Below are 16,852 nucleotides of genomic sequence, written 5' to 3'. Positions count from 1 at the left end.
AAAGCTCCCTTCCCCGGGTTAATGACATCTTCTTTGCCCTCCTGCTCTCATTTTCTATCACTGCCTGCCATGGCCAGATGCTATTTATAGCCGCTATCTGTTACTGTAAAGCCCTCTTTCTTTCTGTACTCTTTCAAAAAATGTGCCACTCTTTCAGTTTTACTTCCCCCTTTGCTCCGTATAATTGAATCAATAAACAGGCTTTAAAGTTTTTCATTTTGGATTCAGTCAAACTGACTCTCTGTCCTCCAAGAGGATGGGATCCATAGAAGGACTCGTGAACTCTGCTCTCGTCTTCTGGAGTGTTTCTCAGAGCTCCTTTCACAACACCCTTTCATCTTTCCCCCCTCATGCATTCTCTTTTAAGTTTGATTTTTGTATAGCCTTCATGGGATTTAGACCACTTTCAAAGGTGTATCAGCTGTTGAAATGTGTTGTCTTCCTATGTTTTTATTTTCATAGCTGAAAGTGGCTGATTAACTCCAAAGCTGTTTCACATTCAAATATTGTTGGTGTGATTTAATATATTAAGAAGAATAATAACTGTATATGTATAGCACTTAAAAAAACAACACACAGTGACAAAGTGCTTTGCAGTTGGGATAAAAACACATTAAAAGCAAGTGTCCATATTTATACATGCAAACACAGAGTAATATGCTACATAATGCTGCATATCAGACCCCCTTTCACGCGGTTTTACCTCATCCTGTTGATGGATGTGTGAAAATTCTCTCTGACCCCAGTTACACCTGAAATTGCATATGTGCTGAGTGGCTGGCTTGTGGATTAGATGATGTGAACACTGATATATTTTCATAAATGTTCCTAAAACCCATTAAAAACAAAACAAAACAGAACATGCAAATTTGGTGCAATTTTTTATACCCAATTCCAGGAAAACATTTTAAAACTTCCTATGATTCAAAGTTCAAAATGATCCTTTTTTATTCTCCTCTTTGGTGCATTCCCTTAGTTTATCCACTTTGTGAATCAAGCTCCTCTTCCTTTAAGCCAGCGTTCCTCGAAATGGCTTGCAAACAGAAGGTTGGGTCAAAGCCAGAGCAACTACTGTAGGGATAGCTGCTCTAATTGACATCCTAAAGATCCAAGACTTGTGTGAGATGGGTGTTTATAGCAGTCTAAGAATGACTTGCATCACCTGTGGGACCATCTACAATTTCAAAAGGATCCCAAAGACAGAAAATAGGAGAAAGCATACCAAGTCCAGTGTAAATACATGCAGATAAATTATGCTTGACATAATCAGAAAACAAGACACATTTGTAGTGGCTCACTTTAAACATTGATATTCTTTGTCTCGGATCCTGAAGTGCATAAATAGACCAGCTGGAGCATTAATTGTCCCTGTTGTGCTCAGAATAACTGACAGTTCTGAAGGATGCTATTTTAAACTGACAACACCTTTCTTTGCAGCAGTAATTATAGTGTCTGGTTATGTAAAAGTTTTTATTTCATCAGTTACAGACACCAAAAAGGTAACAAGATTTGCCAGACAGCAACAGAACCAACCGAGTAAACAGTGAGATATACAGTTAGGTTCATATGTTTTTAATTAGTATTGTTAAAAATGCCCCAATGGCATCTTAATTTCTGATTTGATTGACCTTCTCGTTATCTGTCTTTCTGACTTGCCTCTATTTATACCCACTTTAAATATGTTTCTGATTTCCCCCGTGGCTCTTATTCTCTCGTCTACCTTTTCACTTTAATTTCCCTCTGCTCTTGCCCGGCTTTCTTTGCTCGCATCTCATTTGAGAATCATTTAAATCAATGGGACAACTGGTAGAGTGAACCTTTCTGTCAAGGCTGAGCGAGGGAGTTAAAGAAGGGCAACCACCCCTGAACTCACCTCCCAATGCAACTAATTGCCTATAATTACGCCGACGACTGCCACAGAATGCAAATCAGCAGGGATCCAAATGCCTACTCCGCATTGTAAATCTGTTTCATGTCAGCATGAAACTGAGCTGTGAAAAGCATTGAACACAGCAGCATCAATAATATGAGTACAAATACTTAAAAAATGATGCACTGCTTGAGCTGTAATTGCCTGCATCATATCCATCATTTACTTGAAGGTTTCTTGTGTTAAGGAATCTATGGCAATTATAGGAGGCTGGACTCGCCATTCAAACGTCTTGTTCTCTCCTGCTTTTTATCCCTCAGGAGGAATATTTGAATCCATTGAGAGCGGCCCCTCGGGAGCAGAGGAACTAGCCTTTAAATTTGCCTTGAACACAATCAACAGGAACCGCACATTGCTCCCCAACACCACGCTGACCTATGACATCCAGAGAATAAACATCTTTGACAGCTTTGAGGCTTCCCGGAAAGGTGAGTCAAGAGGAATGGAAAGGACGTTTAGCTGAATCTCACTGTGAGTGCTTTTTGTTCTTACATGAATTAGTATTTTACAGGTAGCCATTCAGACAAACGCTGCACACTCTACTTTCCTATTTGAGTGTCAAATCGATTCATGTTTTATCAGTTAAAAGGATAAAAGTAATGTCCATGTATAGCTTGTATTTTTATGCTGTAAAGCCCATGTGTAATGCATTAACCTTTTGTAAAGGAAACCTAAAACCTGCCCTGTTGGTCGCTGATGATGGACAAGCATTTGTGTTCATGGTGTCTGAAATCTCAATTTACTGCTCACAGTAAAGAAGATTATTGCATCATTATTATTATTATGAACGTGTAAACCGGGCAGTGATTCGAGATAAAACCACAGAGTACATCGTAGAATATTTTCTGTTATTCGCCCCATCTAACCACTAATGCAGTTTACATCCACAAACGACTTGACATTTATTTGTTAAAATGGGCTACTAATTGACAGAGTTTAAAGAGAGTTGAGCTAACGAAGGGGAGAAAAATGACCAAAGATACCTTGTGAAGTCCTCACAGTTGCGAGGCTTATTAATTTGCTATTTTTTTCCCCGAGTGTTCCCATCTTTTTTTTTCCCCCTCTCTTTGTTTGCCCACATCAATCACAACCACAGTGGAACAGTGTGAAAGATGTTCTCCTTCCTACTCAAACAGAGGTCCAGCTTGTATAAACAACGCTCCGAACCGCTAGCGGCTATAAAAGAAAATTCCACAGTCGGAATTAAGATTATCCGCTGGGCTGAGGAAATTATTAAGCACCGGTTCTGTTTATGTTTTGGTTGCTTCAGGTGACATGTGGACAAAAAAAAGAAAAAAATTGAGCAGAGAATATGAGATATAGTGAAACTTAAAAGCATAACCGAAACATGAAACTAACTGTCTTTTTGTTTTCTTTTGTTTTATTTTTCCTTGCTACCCCGTCAGCATGTGACCAGCTTTCCTTAGGTGTGGCGGCCATTTTTGGCCCCTCACACAGCTCGTCAGCTAACGCGGTCCAGTCCATCTGCAATGCTTTGGGAGTGCCCCACATCCAGACCAAGTGGAAGCATCAGGTGTCAGACAACAGGGACTCGTACTATGTCAGCCTATACCCTGACTTCTCCTCCCTTAGCAGAGCCATTCTCGACCTGGTGCACTTCTTCAAGTGGAGAACAGTCACCGTGGTCTATGACGACAGCACAGGTACAGGTACAGTCGGTGTCTGTCTTCATTTTCCACTGGTGCGTGTTTTGTGTGATGATGGATGTGACAATTCTTAAAACCAACCAAAAAACAATGTCCAGTAAGAAAGAAGTACCAGGTGATCTACAAAAAGCAGCAGTGCTGCTCAGAGTTCAGAGAGTGCTTTGTAACCTGTCAAGTTAATTCAGAAATCAATAGCTTACTGTTCTGCCTTAGTCCTCCAGGTGCTGCCCGTGTCAGTCTTCCAGGAGAGTGAGCAGCAGCACAGAAAAAAAACGAGAACCACATTACCCAGAATGACCCTGTGTCTCTTCAGATTAATGCAATGCAGAATTGTAGTATGTGGGCGCTGACAACAGCCATTAATAACACACAGAGACACTTGATCTCTGAGGGTGGCAATCAAATGAGTCTCTGAGCCATTTTGTCTATCCTGTGACTTTGCGGAGTGCCTCGTAACGTGCTTTTTAAAAGGCGAGTCGTATTTTAGCTGGAGTACAGTGAGAGTTTTACAAGGTAAAGTATAATCACTCTAGAGAAGATAACAATATTCAAATGCGTATTCACAAGTTATGAGCTTTTTGGCATGACGTGGTTGACAAGTAAATGTAAGTAAATTACAGAGCAGAGAGGAGGATTAAATTTTCAGGTTGCCTAATGAATTCAATTTCTTCTCTCCACCAGTCTATATAGTCTTGTAGTTGACATCCTATGCAGCGCCTCTAAATAGATACGAGAGCCCTTTTGTTCCTTTTGAAAGCATCACCTTTACAGCCATTTGACTTCTTCAAGTGTCTCTTCTTCCACATCTGTGATATATTGTAAATAGCCAATCCTGCAGCGTTCTAGCACTCATACATTAACCTCAGCTGATATCCCATTGGCTCGTCCCGCTTGCCACATTATTTTGACTCATCTCCTTGACCTCCCCTCTCTTCCTACCTTGGAGCTCAGTATGTTAACACCCTCACTCTCCTGCAAACTGTCCCGGAGAGATGCCAAACGGGGTGATCTCTCACCTCTCTCTGCATCAGATAGGAGCTGCTTGGGCCTCCTCTGTGGTACGTATAGGCTGTAACGCACCTGACGCCCTGAAAAGTGTGACAGCTGCACAGCCATGTTGTTTACCCCCTCCGTTTCCACCCGGTCTCAGGCTGTAATCACACAGCTTCATGCTCCAGAGCCCCGCGCTGCTGATTGGAGCCTATCTGACGGCTGACAGGAAAAACTATCAGAGGGGATAAAATATTCACACACAGCCGTTAGAAGATCCAGGGGGAAAGTCTGAAGGAATTAGCCAGAGCCCACAAACATCTACAATGACAGTGTTTCCCAAACGTTGAGCTCCCTTGACAGATTTTTTTTCCTAGCTTAACACCTCCCAAAGTGTCAGTTCGAACAAAAACAGGGAGACGCAGACATGCCCTAGAGTAGGGATCTATTGGGATTACCTGAGGAAAGCTGTATAGGTTCAGTATTCCTCCCTACAATGGTACTTTTCAAGGCGAGACCTGCATGTTCCTATTTCACACCAATCTTTCTATAGGCCTCAGGGAGACCCAGCCCCACTCACAGTAAGACCATTAAACTGCTCACACAGCACTTCATTTCAAAATAAAAAATAGGCTGAGCTATCTTAAAGTGGTTGAAAAAAAAATCCTATCTCTCTCCAGTTCCCTCTCAAACTATCCTTGCTGCTCCATCCATTTTTATACCCATGACAAGTAATCATCTCTCCCATCAATCCAGCCTCTTTCATCCCTGGACTCTGAAGTTCTTTACTGAGGGAGAAACTCATTGTAATCTCATCACAGTATCTCCCGGAGAGCTTTCTACCTGAGCGTGTGGTCGAGAAATGAAAGGTGAAGATTGTAGCTCAATGTGTGACGAAGGCGCCGGGCTCCCTGGGGGCAAGTACAAGCTGGGCAAACAGAGCCTCTCTCATCAGAACACGTCTGAAGTGTATGTGAGAGAGGCAGAAGAGGCAGGATTGACCACGGCTTTCCATCTGGATAAAAATTGAACCTATTCCGCGCTATTCTATGGTATCATGGAAGACAAGAGCAAATCACCATTTGGGAAGCTTCTTTCAGGATGGGACTTTCTGTAGGAGGTTGCAAAATGAGGCGCTCTCTGTATTGTGGTTTTTGTTATGAAAGAGTGCAATGTGCTGGCTTGGTGTAACATTCTCTTGATAAGTCTGTAGCTGTCTGTTTGCTTGCCAAGCATGAGTAGGAGGATCAATAGACTGCGGATTAGGAAGACATGCATATGAGCATATTTTTTCTGCTGAGAATACATGACTCCAATTGGTCTTCGTGGCCTCCTTAGAATCAGAGTTACTTCAAAATGGTGGCACATCAAACACACCATATTGCTGCATCTTTAAAATGGTCCTTTCACACTATATATGTATCCTCTTTGTCTGCAGGTCTCATTCGACTGCAGGAGCTGATCAAGGCACCTTCACGATACAACATTCGTTTGAAGATCCGACAGCTGCCCACAGAGACCAAGGACGCCAAGCCACTTCTGAAGGAGATGAAGAAGGCAAAGGAGTTCCATGTCATATTTGATTGTGGACATGAGATGGCTGCCTGGATCCTGAAACAGGTATCAACTCACCTTAATGAGCCCTGATACTCTCTTAGACTCACGGATGTCTGCAGCATTTGTGAACAGCATAAGTAATTTTATCACACTGTTTCCTGAATTTAGTTAAAAGTAAGTTAGCTACTGTATAAAATTTACATAATTTCCCCTTAAAGAAATTTTCACATGTTACTGAGTACCCAGACTCATATATATACACATATATATGTGCTAAAATAATCAACATAAGTCCATTCGTGATCCCTATCTTATTCTTTCTCTCTTTAAGAACTGCTGCAGATCTGTACATCTTTAATCCTTGTGTGTTAGATATCTACTCGTGGCCCGTCATAATGGATGCTTTCCATTGTACATATTTTTTTTCTTTTAAATTATAAAGTCTAATTCTGCTCACAGGCATGTTCAATTCATTTAGCAGAGGCGCATTATTAATGAGAACCGTGGGGGTTGTTGTTGAGCTCAAGTCTTCTCACAAGCATATTGCACAGTTGGAGTTCTCTCTATAGCTGTGTGTCAAAACTAATGATTCTTTATTGTGGCGCATATTTTGTTTGTTATTTATCGTTGCATGCACAATGCAGTGCCGAGCCCGCATGGACTTAGGATATAATGTACAACGTATTGGGAGAAACGTGAGCAATGTGGACGCATAGACTGATTTTTTCAAGCAAAATTACTGTCAGTGTCATGATACCGTCTCGGCTCTGAGTGTAATAATAACCGAATAAGTCTGTTCATCAGTCATCAGGACAATTAAAAATGCCTTGGCAGGCCCCCGCTTTCACATTTTTTCCAGTCTCAGGTGCCTTTCTGACAGGTGTCAGGGTGGCAATATGTATTAAATAACAGGTCAATTAGTAATTCTAATACCACAATTCATTAAGCTATTTGTAATTGACTTTTAGTTACTGCTTGCTTTTTATTTCTCCCTGTAGGCCCTGGCAATGGGTATGATGACGGAGTACTATCATTATATATTTACAACCCTGGTGAGTACCCTGGGACTTTTTTGTTGTTGACAAGATGTGATGATAGACTGTGTTTTGTTACTTTTTTTCTTTTTGCACAGCCCCGTCCACTTGATAACATGCTGTTTGGAGATATTTCGTCTTCTGAGCCTATTGTAGTGCAAACATTAATCTGTTTTTTTTTTCCTTGTTGCAATGAAAAATTACCTGTCACTTTTTCATTTCTGAGAATACAATTTAATACCGCTAACCGAGAACTAGTCAAAGAAAAACATCCCATTATTTTCATTTTATGTGAGGCGTTTTGAACCCGAAGTGCAAGCTGACTTTGCGATCACAGAAACCGATGCCCTTGAAAGGCTGAGTCATTGTTATGCAGTCTATTATAAATATACCCTTTGCATTCCACTGCGTCTGCTGAGAAAGTTTAACTTGAATTTATTTTCTAAATTCTGAACAACCTTCTCACCTCACCTGGCTGACCACTACCCAGAGTTTAGGAAACAAAAGCAGTTGGAGGTATTTTATTCTCACTCCAGCAGCGATTGAAGTTTGCTAAATTTCTTTGATCTAGCCACTACAAAGATTGCTTCTCACACTCCAGATGAAAAGCAGCACATCTTCACTGAGCCCAGAGAACAGAAGACTGAGAGCTTAGATAATAGCCCTGAGCAGATGAGACTGTCACCCATTTGGTCCATTATAGCTCTAACAAACAAATAGCCCGCTGTGTTGTTTGGAACACAGTTGGAAAGGGTGAAGAAAAGGTTAGAGAAAACTGACCTGAAAAGACATTTACCATTGCAGAGGACATGTAACTATCCCTAGTGCATCCACATACAGTAAGAACCTGACTAGATGAAAGGGGAGTGAGTGACAGCAGGTATGTCATTGGGAAAGGGAAGAGAATAGTGATTATAGGCCTCTTTCGGTGGCATGCTGTTTCTTGCCGGGATGGAAGCATGCCTACTTTAACATCAGTCAGTGTTTGGCAGAATTGGAAGCCAGTGTGCTGGCCCGAGATGCTGCACACTGGTACCAAGCCATTCATGCTGCTCTCGGAATAGGACAGCAAACATTGACCACGGCAGCCCCATTCTGCGTCCATCACCCGCTGTTTCTCTGTCAACTGTGTTGTTGCATCCCAGAGACATCTGCCTGGTGAGATGCCAGACATGCTGCATGCGGGACAATTGAGTCGTCCTTTTCCGTCCACATGATAGATGGCAGTCCACCAAAAGCATGCCGGTAACCTTGAAAGGCTTGCCTTTATCAAGGCTACTGTCTCAGCGTAAGATGAAATAGCTCCTGAAATCCCTTCAACTGCACCCTTTTGCGCTCCCTCATTTGGCAGTGGCTGCCGCTCAAACGTCGACTTGTAATTATGAAAATGAGCGATGTATAGCAGTGGAGGAGGGAAGATGAGGAAATCATGATTTTTTTTTTCAGTTACATTTTGATCTTTGTGCCTCTAGGACCTTTTCGCCCTTGACATGGAACCATATCGCTACAGTGGAGTCAACATGACCGGTTTCCGCATACTCAACACAGAAAACTCTCAGGTGTCGTCGATCATCGAGAAGTGGTCAATGGAGAGATTACAAGCCCCACCCAAGCCAGACTCGGGCCTGCTGGATGGATTCATGACGGTAGGCCCAAACCTTTTTATCTAAGATGTGTACATCTTACTGTCCACATAAAAATAAAAACTGCCCAAATAATTTGGATGCCATACATAAAGTTTTTTGTTTTTGTTTTTTGTTGGTTTTTTTTGATTGATGAAACAAAATGAGTGTTTTGAAATAGAGCGTAGCTGTGGAGGAAAAGAACTGTAACTGAGTACCAGTTGTCAATCACAAACTCAATTGTGAGGGGCTCCTGGGGTGGGTACCGCGTGGAGCTTTTGAGTTGGTGCTCCTGGGTCTAAATGCTCCGTAATGAGCTGGTGTGAATGGTAATAGCCGTTTATCTGCCCTCCTGCCTCTCACAACTCTCCTCTGGGAGCGTGGCCAAAATATGACAATCTGTCAGTGTTCATGCAGAGAGAGGGAGCAAATTGGATGGAAATTATGGCCCTGGTTTTTTAGGATGGCATCCAAAAAAGCATGGGATAAGGTGATTTGAAAGTGAAAACGGGAATGGAGCTCGTCATGGACATTCAAGGTCCCTTTCTGGGTCTGTTGTTGTAAACAGTCAATTTACTCCACCTCCCTCACAACACCTTCCTTTGAGACAAACACCTTTTTTTTTCTTCTTTTAGCCTGCCTCTCTTTGTTCTTGGCAGACTTAAGATATGGTTTCTAAAATCTGTGCAATGAAAGAAGAATCTTTTCATTAGAGACTTTAAAGACAAGCCTTTGAATTAGCCACAGTGCATGGTGTCTATTCATATCAATCACAGCCTTAATTCAAGCTTACACATGATCAAATATGAACACACACAGTTTGTGATGAATTTAAATGTGTGGGGTTTTTTTATGTATCTACATATATTACAGCCTAAGTTGTGTCAGAAACATTCAGCATGCACGGCTTTAAAACAGAAATGTAATATTCTATTTCCCTCAAGCATCGGCATGATGCACTTGATTTTTTGTTTTTTGTTTTTTTACATCAATGGAAATTAATTGATTTCAGTGGAGATGGCTGAAGTGATTAATTAGCATTGCATGAATCATTTTGTCAGATTCTATCCTATGTATTGACGTATCTCATTGGATTAGAACCACTGGGCTGAATAATAAATAATGCATCCAATAGCATGCTTGACGGAGTGCATGCTAGTCTTGGGTATTTTCGTTTCACCTTAAGACAGGTCTTTGTAATGAGCGAATGCAGAGAGTGCAGCCTGAATGTACAAACACTGCCATTTTGATGTTATATTAAATACATAATGGAGAAACGGTTTTGCTGCTCATATAAAATGATTCTGTACTTAGACGGAATATGAACGCGTTTTAAATAACAATCTGCTTTTCCGTAACGCAAATACAATTCTTTTTTTCTTTTTTTTAAGTCATTCCATAGATTTTCCTGATACTTCAGCTATACCGCCTCGGGTTAAAGGTGACACCTATAAGGGTGTCATTAAATAAAGTGGTAGAGTGCTGCAGCGGCCAGCGTGTGACCTTCCGCCCCCGACCTTGCCTCTAGCCTTTTATTTCTCCTCTCTGGTGCCGTGTTCCTTTTCTGTGCAGTACAGAAGCCTTGCTGGGCTCTGGGCTTGTTTGTGCTCGGTGACCAGGCAACAGTTGTGTAGAGATGGTTACCAGGACAACGCCATCTGTGTCACCTTGTGATTGACTGAGATGAGAGGAGGTAGGGAAGGGGAGGGGTGAGGTGAAATGGGTTGCGGCAAAAGGGGGTGGTGGTGGGGGGGGGGGGGGTGATGAGGAGGAGGGGCGAGAGAAGATTGGACAGGAAAGATGGGGGAGAGGGTGTTACAAATATTGAGAGGTGCATCTGATGTTTGCTTACGCCACTAGCCCGGTGTTGCAGGGTAGTGAATAATCACACAGACACTTGGTGCTTTGGGTGAGGCCAAGTGTCTGAGGAAAGTACGCATAATGAGAAGCCCTTCCTCAGACTAGGCAAGCTCGAAGCCGCAGACACACTGAGCCCCTGCCTCCTAACCCTGTTTGGCAGAGGTATCTCTGACATGGAAGGACACATAATCAAAGTAGCAGGGCTAATTAGTCCAGTTATTTTTGCGTGCGTGTGTGCGTGCGCTGTTGATCTTGCTTGTTTGTGTTGACTCTTTGACAATATCCCCCAAGTAAAGTGAAGCTCAAGTTGTTTTAACCCTGCGTCGTGAGGTGAATTTACAGCAACTAAAGACCCGCAGCCCGTGTACTGAGAAATGCACCCAGCAGATTTATTAGATATCTCGTGTCTAATCTGATTATTATTTTGTCCCATCTGTTTCTAATTATTGCCTTCAGCTAATGAGATATTTGCTTTTAATGCTTTGTTTTAATTTGAATTATTTTAAATCCCCGATCGCTGAGCTAAGTATATACCAGGATTTAACTAAGGAGAAGGAAAAGAGGGAAAAAAAAGATCTTCCCAGTTGTACGCCTCGCTGAGGTTTTAGGCCTGGATATTTTCTGCATCTCCACCATTTCATTTATGTCTGCATTTCATTGAGCTATAATTACCACCACAGAGAGCTGGATGTTCTCCAGTGTCATCAAAACAATTGAAAATTCTGGTGTAATAGCTCATAATTATCACTCTCTTATTAGTAGAGAGCAGTTGTTTGGATAATATGTTGGCTATGACATGGGTGTTGCTGCTCCTTTCGATCACATGGGACAAAAATAAGACACATGGGTGAAATTAATTGAAAACAACAAACACTACACAGAAATGCTCTTCAACAAAGGCCACTGTAACCATTATAATAATAATAATAATAAGGATAAAGGTGTTAGAGTTAGATTTGTAATTAATATGCACAGAGTTGTTGGATAGCTACCTTTTAGGTAGGTAGTACACAAGAAAGTGCTAAATCTTTGGAAATCCTGAAGCTGTTCATATTTAACAGTGTATATGGTGATCATTTTTAGCTATTCAGTGTAATTGCATTGCATTACTGCTTTGATGTGTAATTGTTAGTGGCAGCCTGGTGTTCCCCCGTGGGATAAAAATTACACGCCTAACAGAAAACGTTACATGCATATACCGGGTCCCATTTGCCAGATTTGCAACTTGCAAGCTGTGATTTGCAATATGAGATGATCTCCTGCATCCTAATTTTAACACATTTCATTAGGCTAAACAAACGGCTCGCACGTCGTGCCTGAGCATGTGAGAGCCCTTTAGCACTCGCACATGTACTAGTGAGTAAAATTGACTTGTGAAACGCGGCGCTGCCAAGTGCACACACCAGTTGTTTTTGTAACACGTGCCTCTGGATGCTATTCTGAAAAGCAAATCTGGAGCACGCATGCATTTAAACAATGCGAAATGCAACATTTAATCGTTTTCTTCATTAGACTTCTCTCTTAATGCCGCATGACACGATGAATCCTCTGTGCCCCAGTTCCAGTCGAGACGTGTTTGCTTTCTCCGGTGGTTAACGCGTTTAAACGAAATAATTGCATGCGTATTATTGGAATGATCTCGTCATTACCACCAGTAACTACCAGATCAACAACGACTCAAATTCTATCAGCGGATTTAAATGCAGTGTTTGTGTGTGTCACAGATTGTGCCTTTTAAAATAATTTGTGATAAGTATACTTCATTTCTGTTTGGGTTCAAATTAGGGATAATGGGAGCAGAAAATGAATTAGGAAGAGAAAGAGGAGGAAGCAGTTTTGCCCAGAAATGGTGCACAGGGGGTAAAGAGCAGCAGGGAGAGAGATGAGAACAGATACCTAGCTGCATTAACGAGCACTGCTGGGAGTAAAGTGGGAGACACCCACACAGCGAGAGCAGAATGAAGGAGCTTGCTAGGTGGCTGCTACATGCCATTAACAATGGGTTTACCATGGATGTTTACATTTAAATGTGTGTTTGTGGCGCACAGCATGTATGTTCGAAACACCTACAGGAGGATTCGGTTGCCTGTTCCAAGAGGGGAGGACTTGGCTCAGATTTGGCATCACTACTGGGTTTGATACAGAGCATGACTGCCTGGAAACTGACAATAGGAAGACAATATTGACACACGAATCCCTCTCCCAGTGAGCTTCATTCATACAATATTCCAGCCAAATGAAGGTCCTTGGTGTGGGTGTTGAGCCAAATGTGGTGCTCCCCAGTGAGAATACTATTGAATGCATACTGTAATTTTGCTTGATATGAGTCACACACAAAAAAAACTTGCTTGAAATTAAACTGAGCAGTTGAGGGAATCCTTTTATTTGTTCAAACTGACTTCTACCCCACAGCTGAAAGTTCAGCAGTAGCATAAATATTCACATATTTGTTTCATCATTTGTTATTTAGTGGGATTTTTTTTAGAATTCTGTTTTGTACAGAATTCAGCTGATACATATTATTTTGAAATGTAAAATATCTCCTTCTTACCATCTCTGATAACAGCATTTATAGATTTTCTCAAACCACCTCCAGTATCAGTCATTTTCTAATCAGTCGTCATTACAACCTGGTCTGCTTTATATCGACAAACCGCTTTTCTTTGCGCGGAATCACAAGGCGCTTAGTTATTGTATTTGATATAGTACAGACAGAGCTAGCAGAACAAATGCCACATAGGTTCGCAGGTTGGTTGCGTCCATTAGAGCAATGTGATCCCCCTTCCTCTGATCCCGGTTGGCAGAGGAGAGAGCCTTTTAAAGACAGCGACTGTGGAGAGCAGACACTCGATGCCCTGTGCCGGGCACCACCAGCTGGGCTTGGCACAGTATCAACATTATTAGCACCAGTGCTCCCTTGGTCCATAGAAGCCTTTTGTGAGTGAGAACAGCCAGGGGGAATTAAAAGGCAGATTTATTATCCTGCTTTCCTTTGGTTTTACTTTCTCAAACACATTTTACTTCACTGTCTTGTTTGCTTGTTGTGTTTACCTTTGTGTTAATAAAGCAAATCAAATTAAGCACAGTACAGACACGTTTTTACCTTTATATACATGCGTAAAGATTAAACGCAGACCACACTACACATGCAAGGCAGAGATTCCTCTGCAGTAATGTAAGCACACCCCCGCTGGTGTTATGTATAGGACAATAAGGGAATTTGCAATCAGAGACTGCAACCATCATCAGATCCCTATCATCCAAATAGCCCCTGGAGGCCAGTGCAAGCAAAAGAAGCTGTGTATTATGGTTGCACTTAAGCTCAGGAATATTGGGTGGCCTTGGGATCACTTGGCAAGCTATCATCTTTCAAGAAGCCATCCCACCCACCTACACTCACAATCACAATCACATGGATACTCAATATACATATATACATAATTCTTTTGCAAAAATGTATAAATTGCCATTTCTTACTAATAACTATATTAAGGTAAAAATAAATATCCTAAAAAATAAGAGAGGAATCCAGTAATCTTCTATAAGCAAGAGCTTTCAGACACATAAACACACAAACATACACAGATGTATACAAATGAGATATTAAAGAAAAAAACTAAAGAAAAAACATCGACCACAGGTCACTGTAGCGTCAGCAATGATTCTGACACATAGCTGTTTATTTGGTTGACTACTAACAAAGAATATGATTCAGATCATTTTCATTCTAATCATAACATTCAAAGACCTCCTCAGGATAAAGCTGATCACTCAGATTTCGTATTGATTTGCAGTGACGCGAGAAAAATAACCCACAGCATTCTGGCAACCCCGAGTGCAGGGTAAGAACCTGAAAAAGGCTCAGGTTTTTTCTTTCATTAAATATGAACATATTTTGGATGTTGTGCTGTTTACTTCTACTTTACTTTATTTCCAAATACCAGTTACTAATTTAGTTTCTAATTTCCAATGTGCATAATTGGACAACTTTTAATGTTTGTCCAGACGATTAAAATTCTTGTGTAAATATAATGCGTGTGAAAACTTTTGATAAAAGTATGTCTCTCGTATGCACCCATGAAAACCAAGGAGTATTTCATGTCATTCTGCAAACCAGTTATTGCAGTTCATACACAAAAAAACTGCATCGCATAAACAACAGAGTTTCTTGTTGTTGTTGTTTTTTTTTAATTGATACCATCTTGCTACTCTGGTAATCTGGGGAAAGACCCCCTAACAGTAAAATGGCCACTGTTAGCATTAACCCAGATGTAATTAACACTGCCTGTGTTGTTTAGACAGTGGATCAAGTGTGGACTCCTACATCCTCCATTTTCACTCTTCTCTCCTCTCTGGGCATGCGAGTCCAACAGATGGTAGGGAATTAAGAAGGACTGTTCAGTCCTTTAACAACCCTCCTCTCCTCCTTCACCACACTGCCGTTTAGATCTAGCATTCTGTCATAGCTGAAGCACAGCTTTAAATGACCCCCTCATTTAATCATAAAACATGTTTTTTCTTCTTTCCGAGAGGTTGAATAGTAAAAGCTTTGTCACTCTGGAAATTTTGGAAGGCATTTGACATGAACTGAGGGAGATAAAAATCTTCAGAACAGGCACCTACTAGCCTCTTTAGCAAAACCTGGCTGGATGCTGATTAAATACGAGAAAAGGCCATCATATTAAACAGGCACTTAATCAGGTGAGGGTTAGGCTGCATGGTGTTAATTAAGGCGGACTCTGAAATGGACCGTGCTGCCAGAAGCATGCTGTTGCCTGAAGGGTCTGGTGGGACACCACTGCTCTGAGCAATCACGGTCTCTTTTTGTCAGACTTGATAAAGTAGTCAGGCACGGCATCATATTTGATATTTCGTGCAGTCGCAAGCTGTGATATTTTTAACCATGCTCGTATCTTGGCTCCAGAATTGGCGGGCAGTGTGTCACTTGGCTGGTATGTCGCGTTGTGGTTTTGAGTGAACATTTTTTTGGATGGGACTGTCAGACATTTTTTGCTACAGTCATTTCCAATTTAGGTTCTTGGTCTTGTTATGTGCTGAATTTTTAAAAATGGAGGGGAAAGTAAAACAAATCTTTGTAGGTAAACCCTAGCATTCTGGCAGCAACACCAGTAGTTTGTTTGGAGCAAACAGAAGATGGACTAGATAGTTGGCACGCGCTGCCTGGGCATATTTGAACTGCTTCACCAATTTAGCTGTGTAAACCAACTGTTTACAAAATCTGACTGAGATATAAACCTCTTGCTCTCTCCCCTTCTGCCTTGAGATTACAATTCATCAGCATTAAAGGGTTAAACAAGAAAATAGCATGAGCGGAGGTTAGCAATAAAAGAAGTATTTGAAGCGAAAAGATCACTTAGACATTAATAAAAGCACTATGTAAGGTCAAAATGGAGGTTTTGTCAACATTAAAGCATCTGTCAATGTATGATAAGGGCACCTTAATAATTTTACATCAGTACTAAATCAATATATATAGACATCAAACAGAGTTCTGCTCGCATTCTCATGATTCCCAGTGGACCCTCTCTTTCAAACCAAAAACCTCTGCAGTGTAGTCCTTTATTCCCCTTTAAAGTGTGCTTAAATCTACAATAAAACCATGAATGTGCTTTCACATAAATCCAGCCACCATCAATGAATCAGTTACCCAGGGGTCCTTGTTGGAAGAAGCGAGTTTTACTTCCCTGTGACAAAAACCTCATTTAAAAAAAAAAAATTCCACACGGCTGCTGCTCTGTTGCTTCAGCATGTGGAAATGCAATGTGAGAAAGGGATTAAACCTCTAATGCACAAAAGAAAAAGGGGGAAAAAAATAGCAGTGACGGCACTGGCAAAGCCCTCATACATTCATACTCTGAGCAATACTCACACACGGCTCTGTGAAATACTTAAGAGAGCAACTGGGGAAGGCAGAGGGACGACAAAGGGGATGAAAGGGAGGAAGAGCCAGGCTGAAGGGGGGAGGGATCGGGGCAGAGAACAGGCAGGCAGAAAGCGAGGAAGAGACACGGAGTGGAAAAGTTACGGACGGAGAGAGCGACGGCAGTACACTGAGTCGCAGTCACCCAAGGGTTTTTTTTCCTTCCCAAAATGATGTGAATGCCTGCTCTTCCCTCTCTGCTAGGAAACCCAGAAAAGCCATAATATGCCCCATAAATCACATATGTCACA

At 41.5% G+C, this 16,852-nt stretch overlaps 2 protein-coding genes across 3 annotated transcripts in view; one reads left to right on the top strand and one right to left on the bottom strand.

Annotated features, from left to right (window-relative positions):
- LOC146692079 (glutamate receptor ionotropic, kainate 2-like) overlaps nt 1–16,852 on the top strand; it is a 63,876-nt gene that overhangs the window by 15,641 nt on the left and 31,383 nt on the right. The window contains exons 2-6 of one of the 2 annotated variants that reach the window (XM_085432023.1): nt 2,191–2,358; nt 3,337–3,594; nt 6,026–6,207; nt 7,143–7,196; nt 8,651–8,824. In XM_085432023.1, the coding sequence (XP_085288149.1) occupies nt 2,191–2,358; nt 3,337–3,594; nt 6,026–6,207; nt 7,143–7,196; nt 8,651–8,824 (836 nt within the window). Of the gene's footprint in view, nt 1–2,190; nt 2,359–3,336; nt 3,601–6,025; nt 6,208–7,142; nt 7,197–8,650; nt 8,825–16,852 lie in introns of both variants that reach the window. The other variant, XM_085432021.1, reaches the window with a different exon arrangement.
- Nucleotides 16,412–16,852, bottom strand: part of efhc1 (EF-hand domain (C-terminal) containing 1) — a 127,719-nt gene continuing 127,278 nt past the window's right edge. Inside the window, exon 10 of the mRNA XM_085432025.1 lies at nt 16,412–16,426. The gene's annotated coding sequence lies outside the window, so the exon portion shown is untranslated. The remainder of the gene's footprint in view (nt 16,427–16,852) is intronic.

Source organism: Copadichromis virginalis, linkage group LG15, assembly GCF_057382275.1.
Source record: "Copadichromis virginalis isolate Kocher_CV1m ecotype Utaka linkage group LG15, C_Virginalis_male_GT1.1, whole genome shotgun sequence".
Lineage (NCBI taxonomy): Eukaryota > Metazoa > Chordata > Actinopteri > Cichliformes > Cichlidae > Copadichromis > Copadichromis virginalis.
The sequence above is the reverse complement of the archived record's forward strand: the minus strand, read 5'-3'. Positions and strand labels throughout refer to the sequence as shown.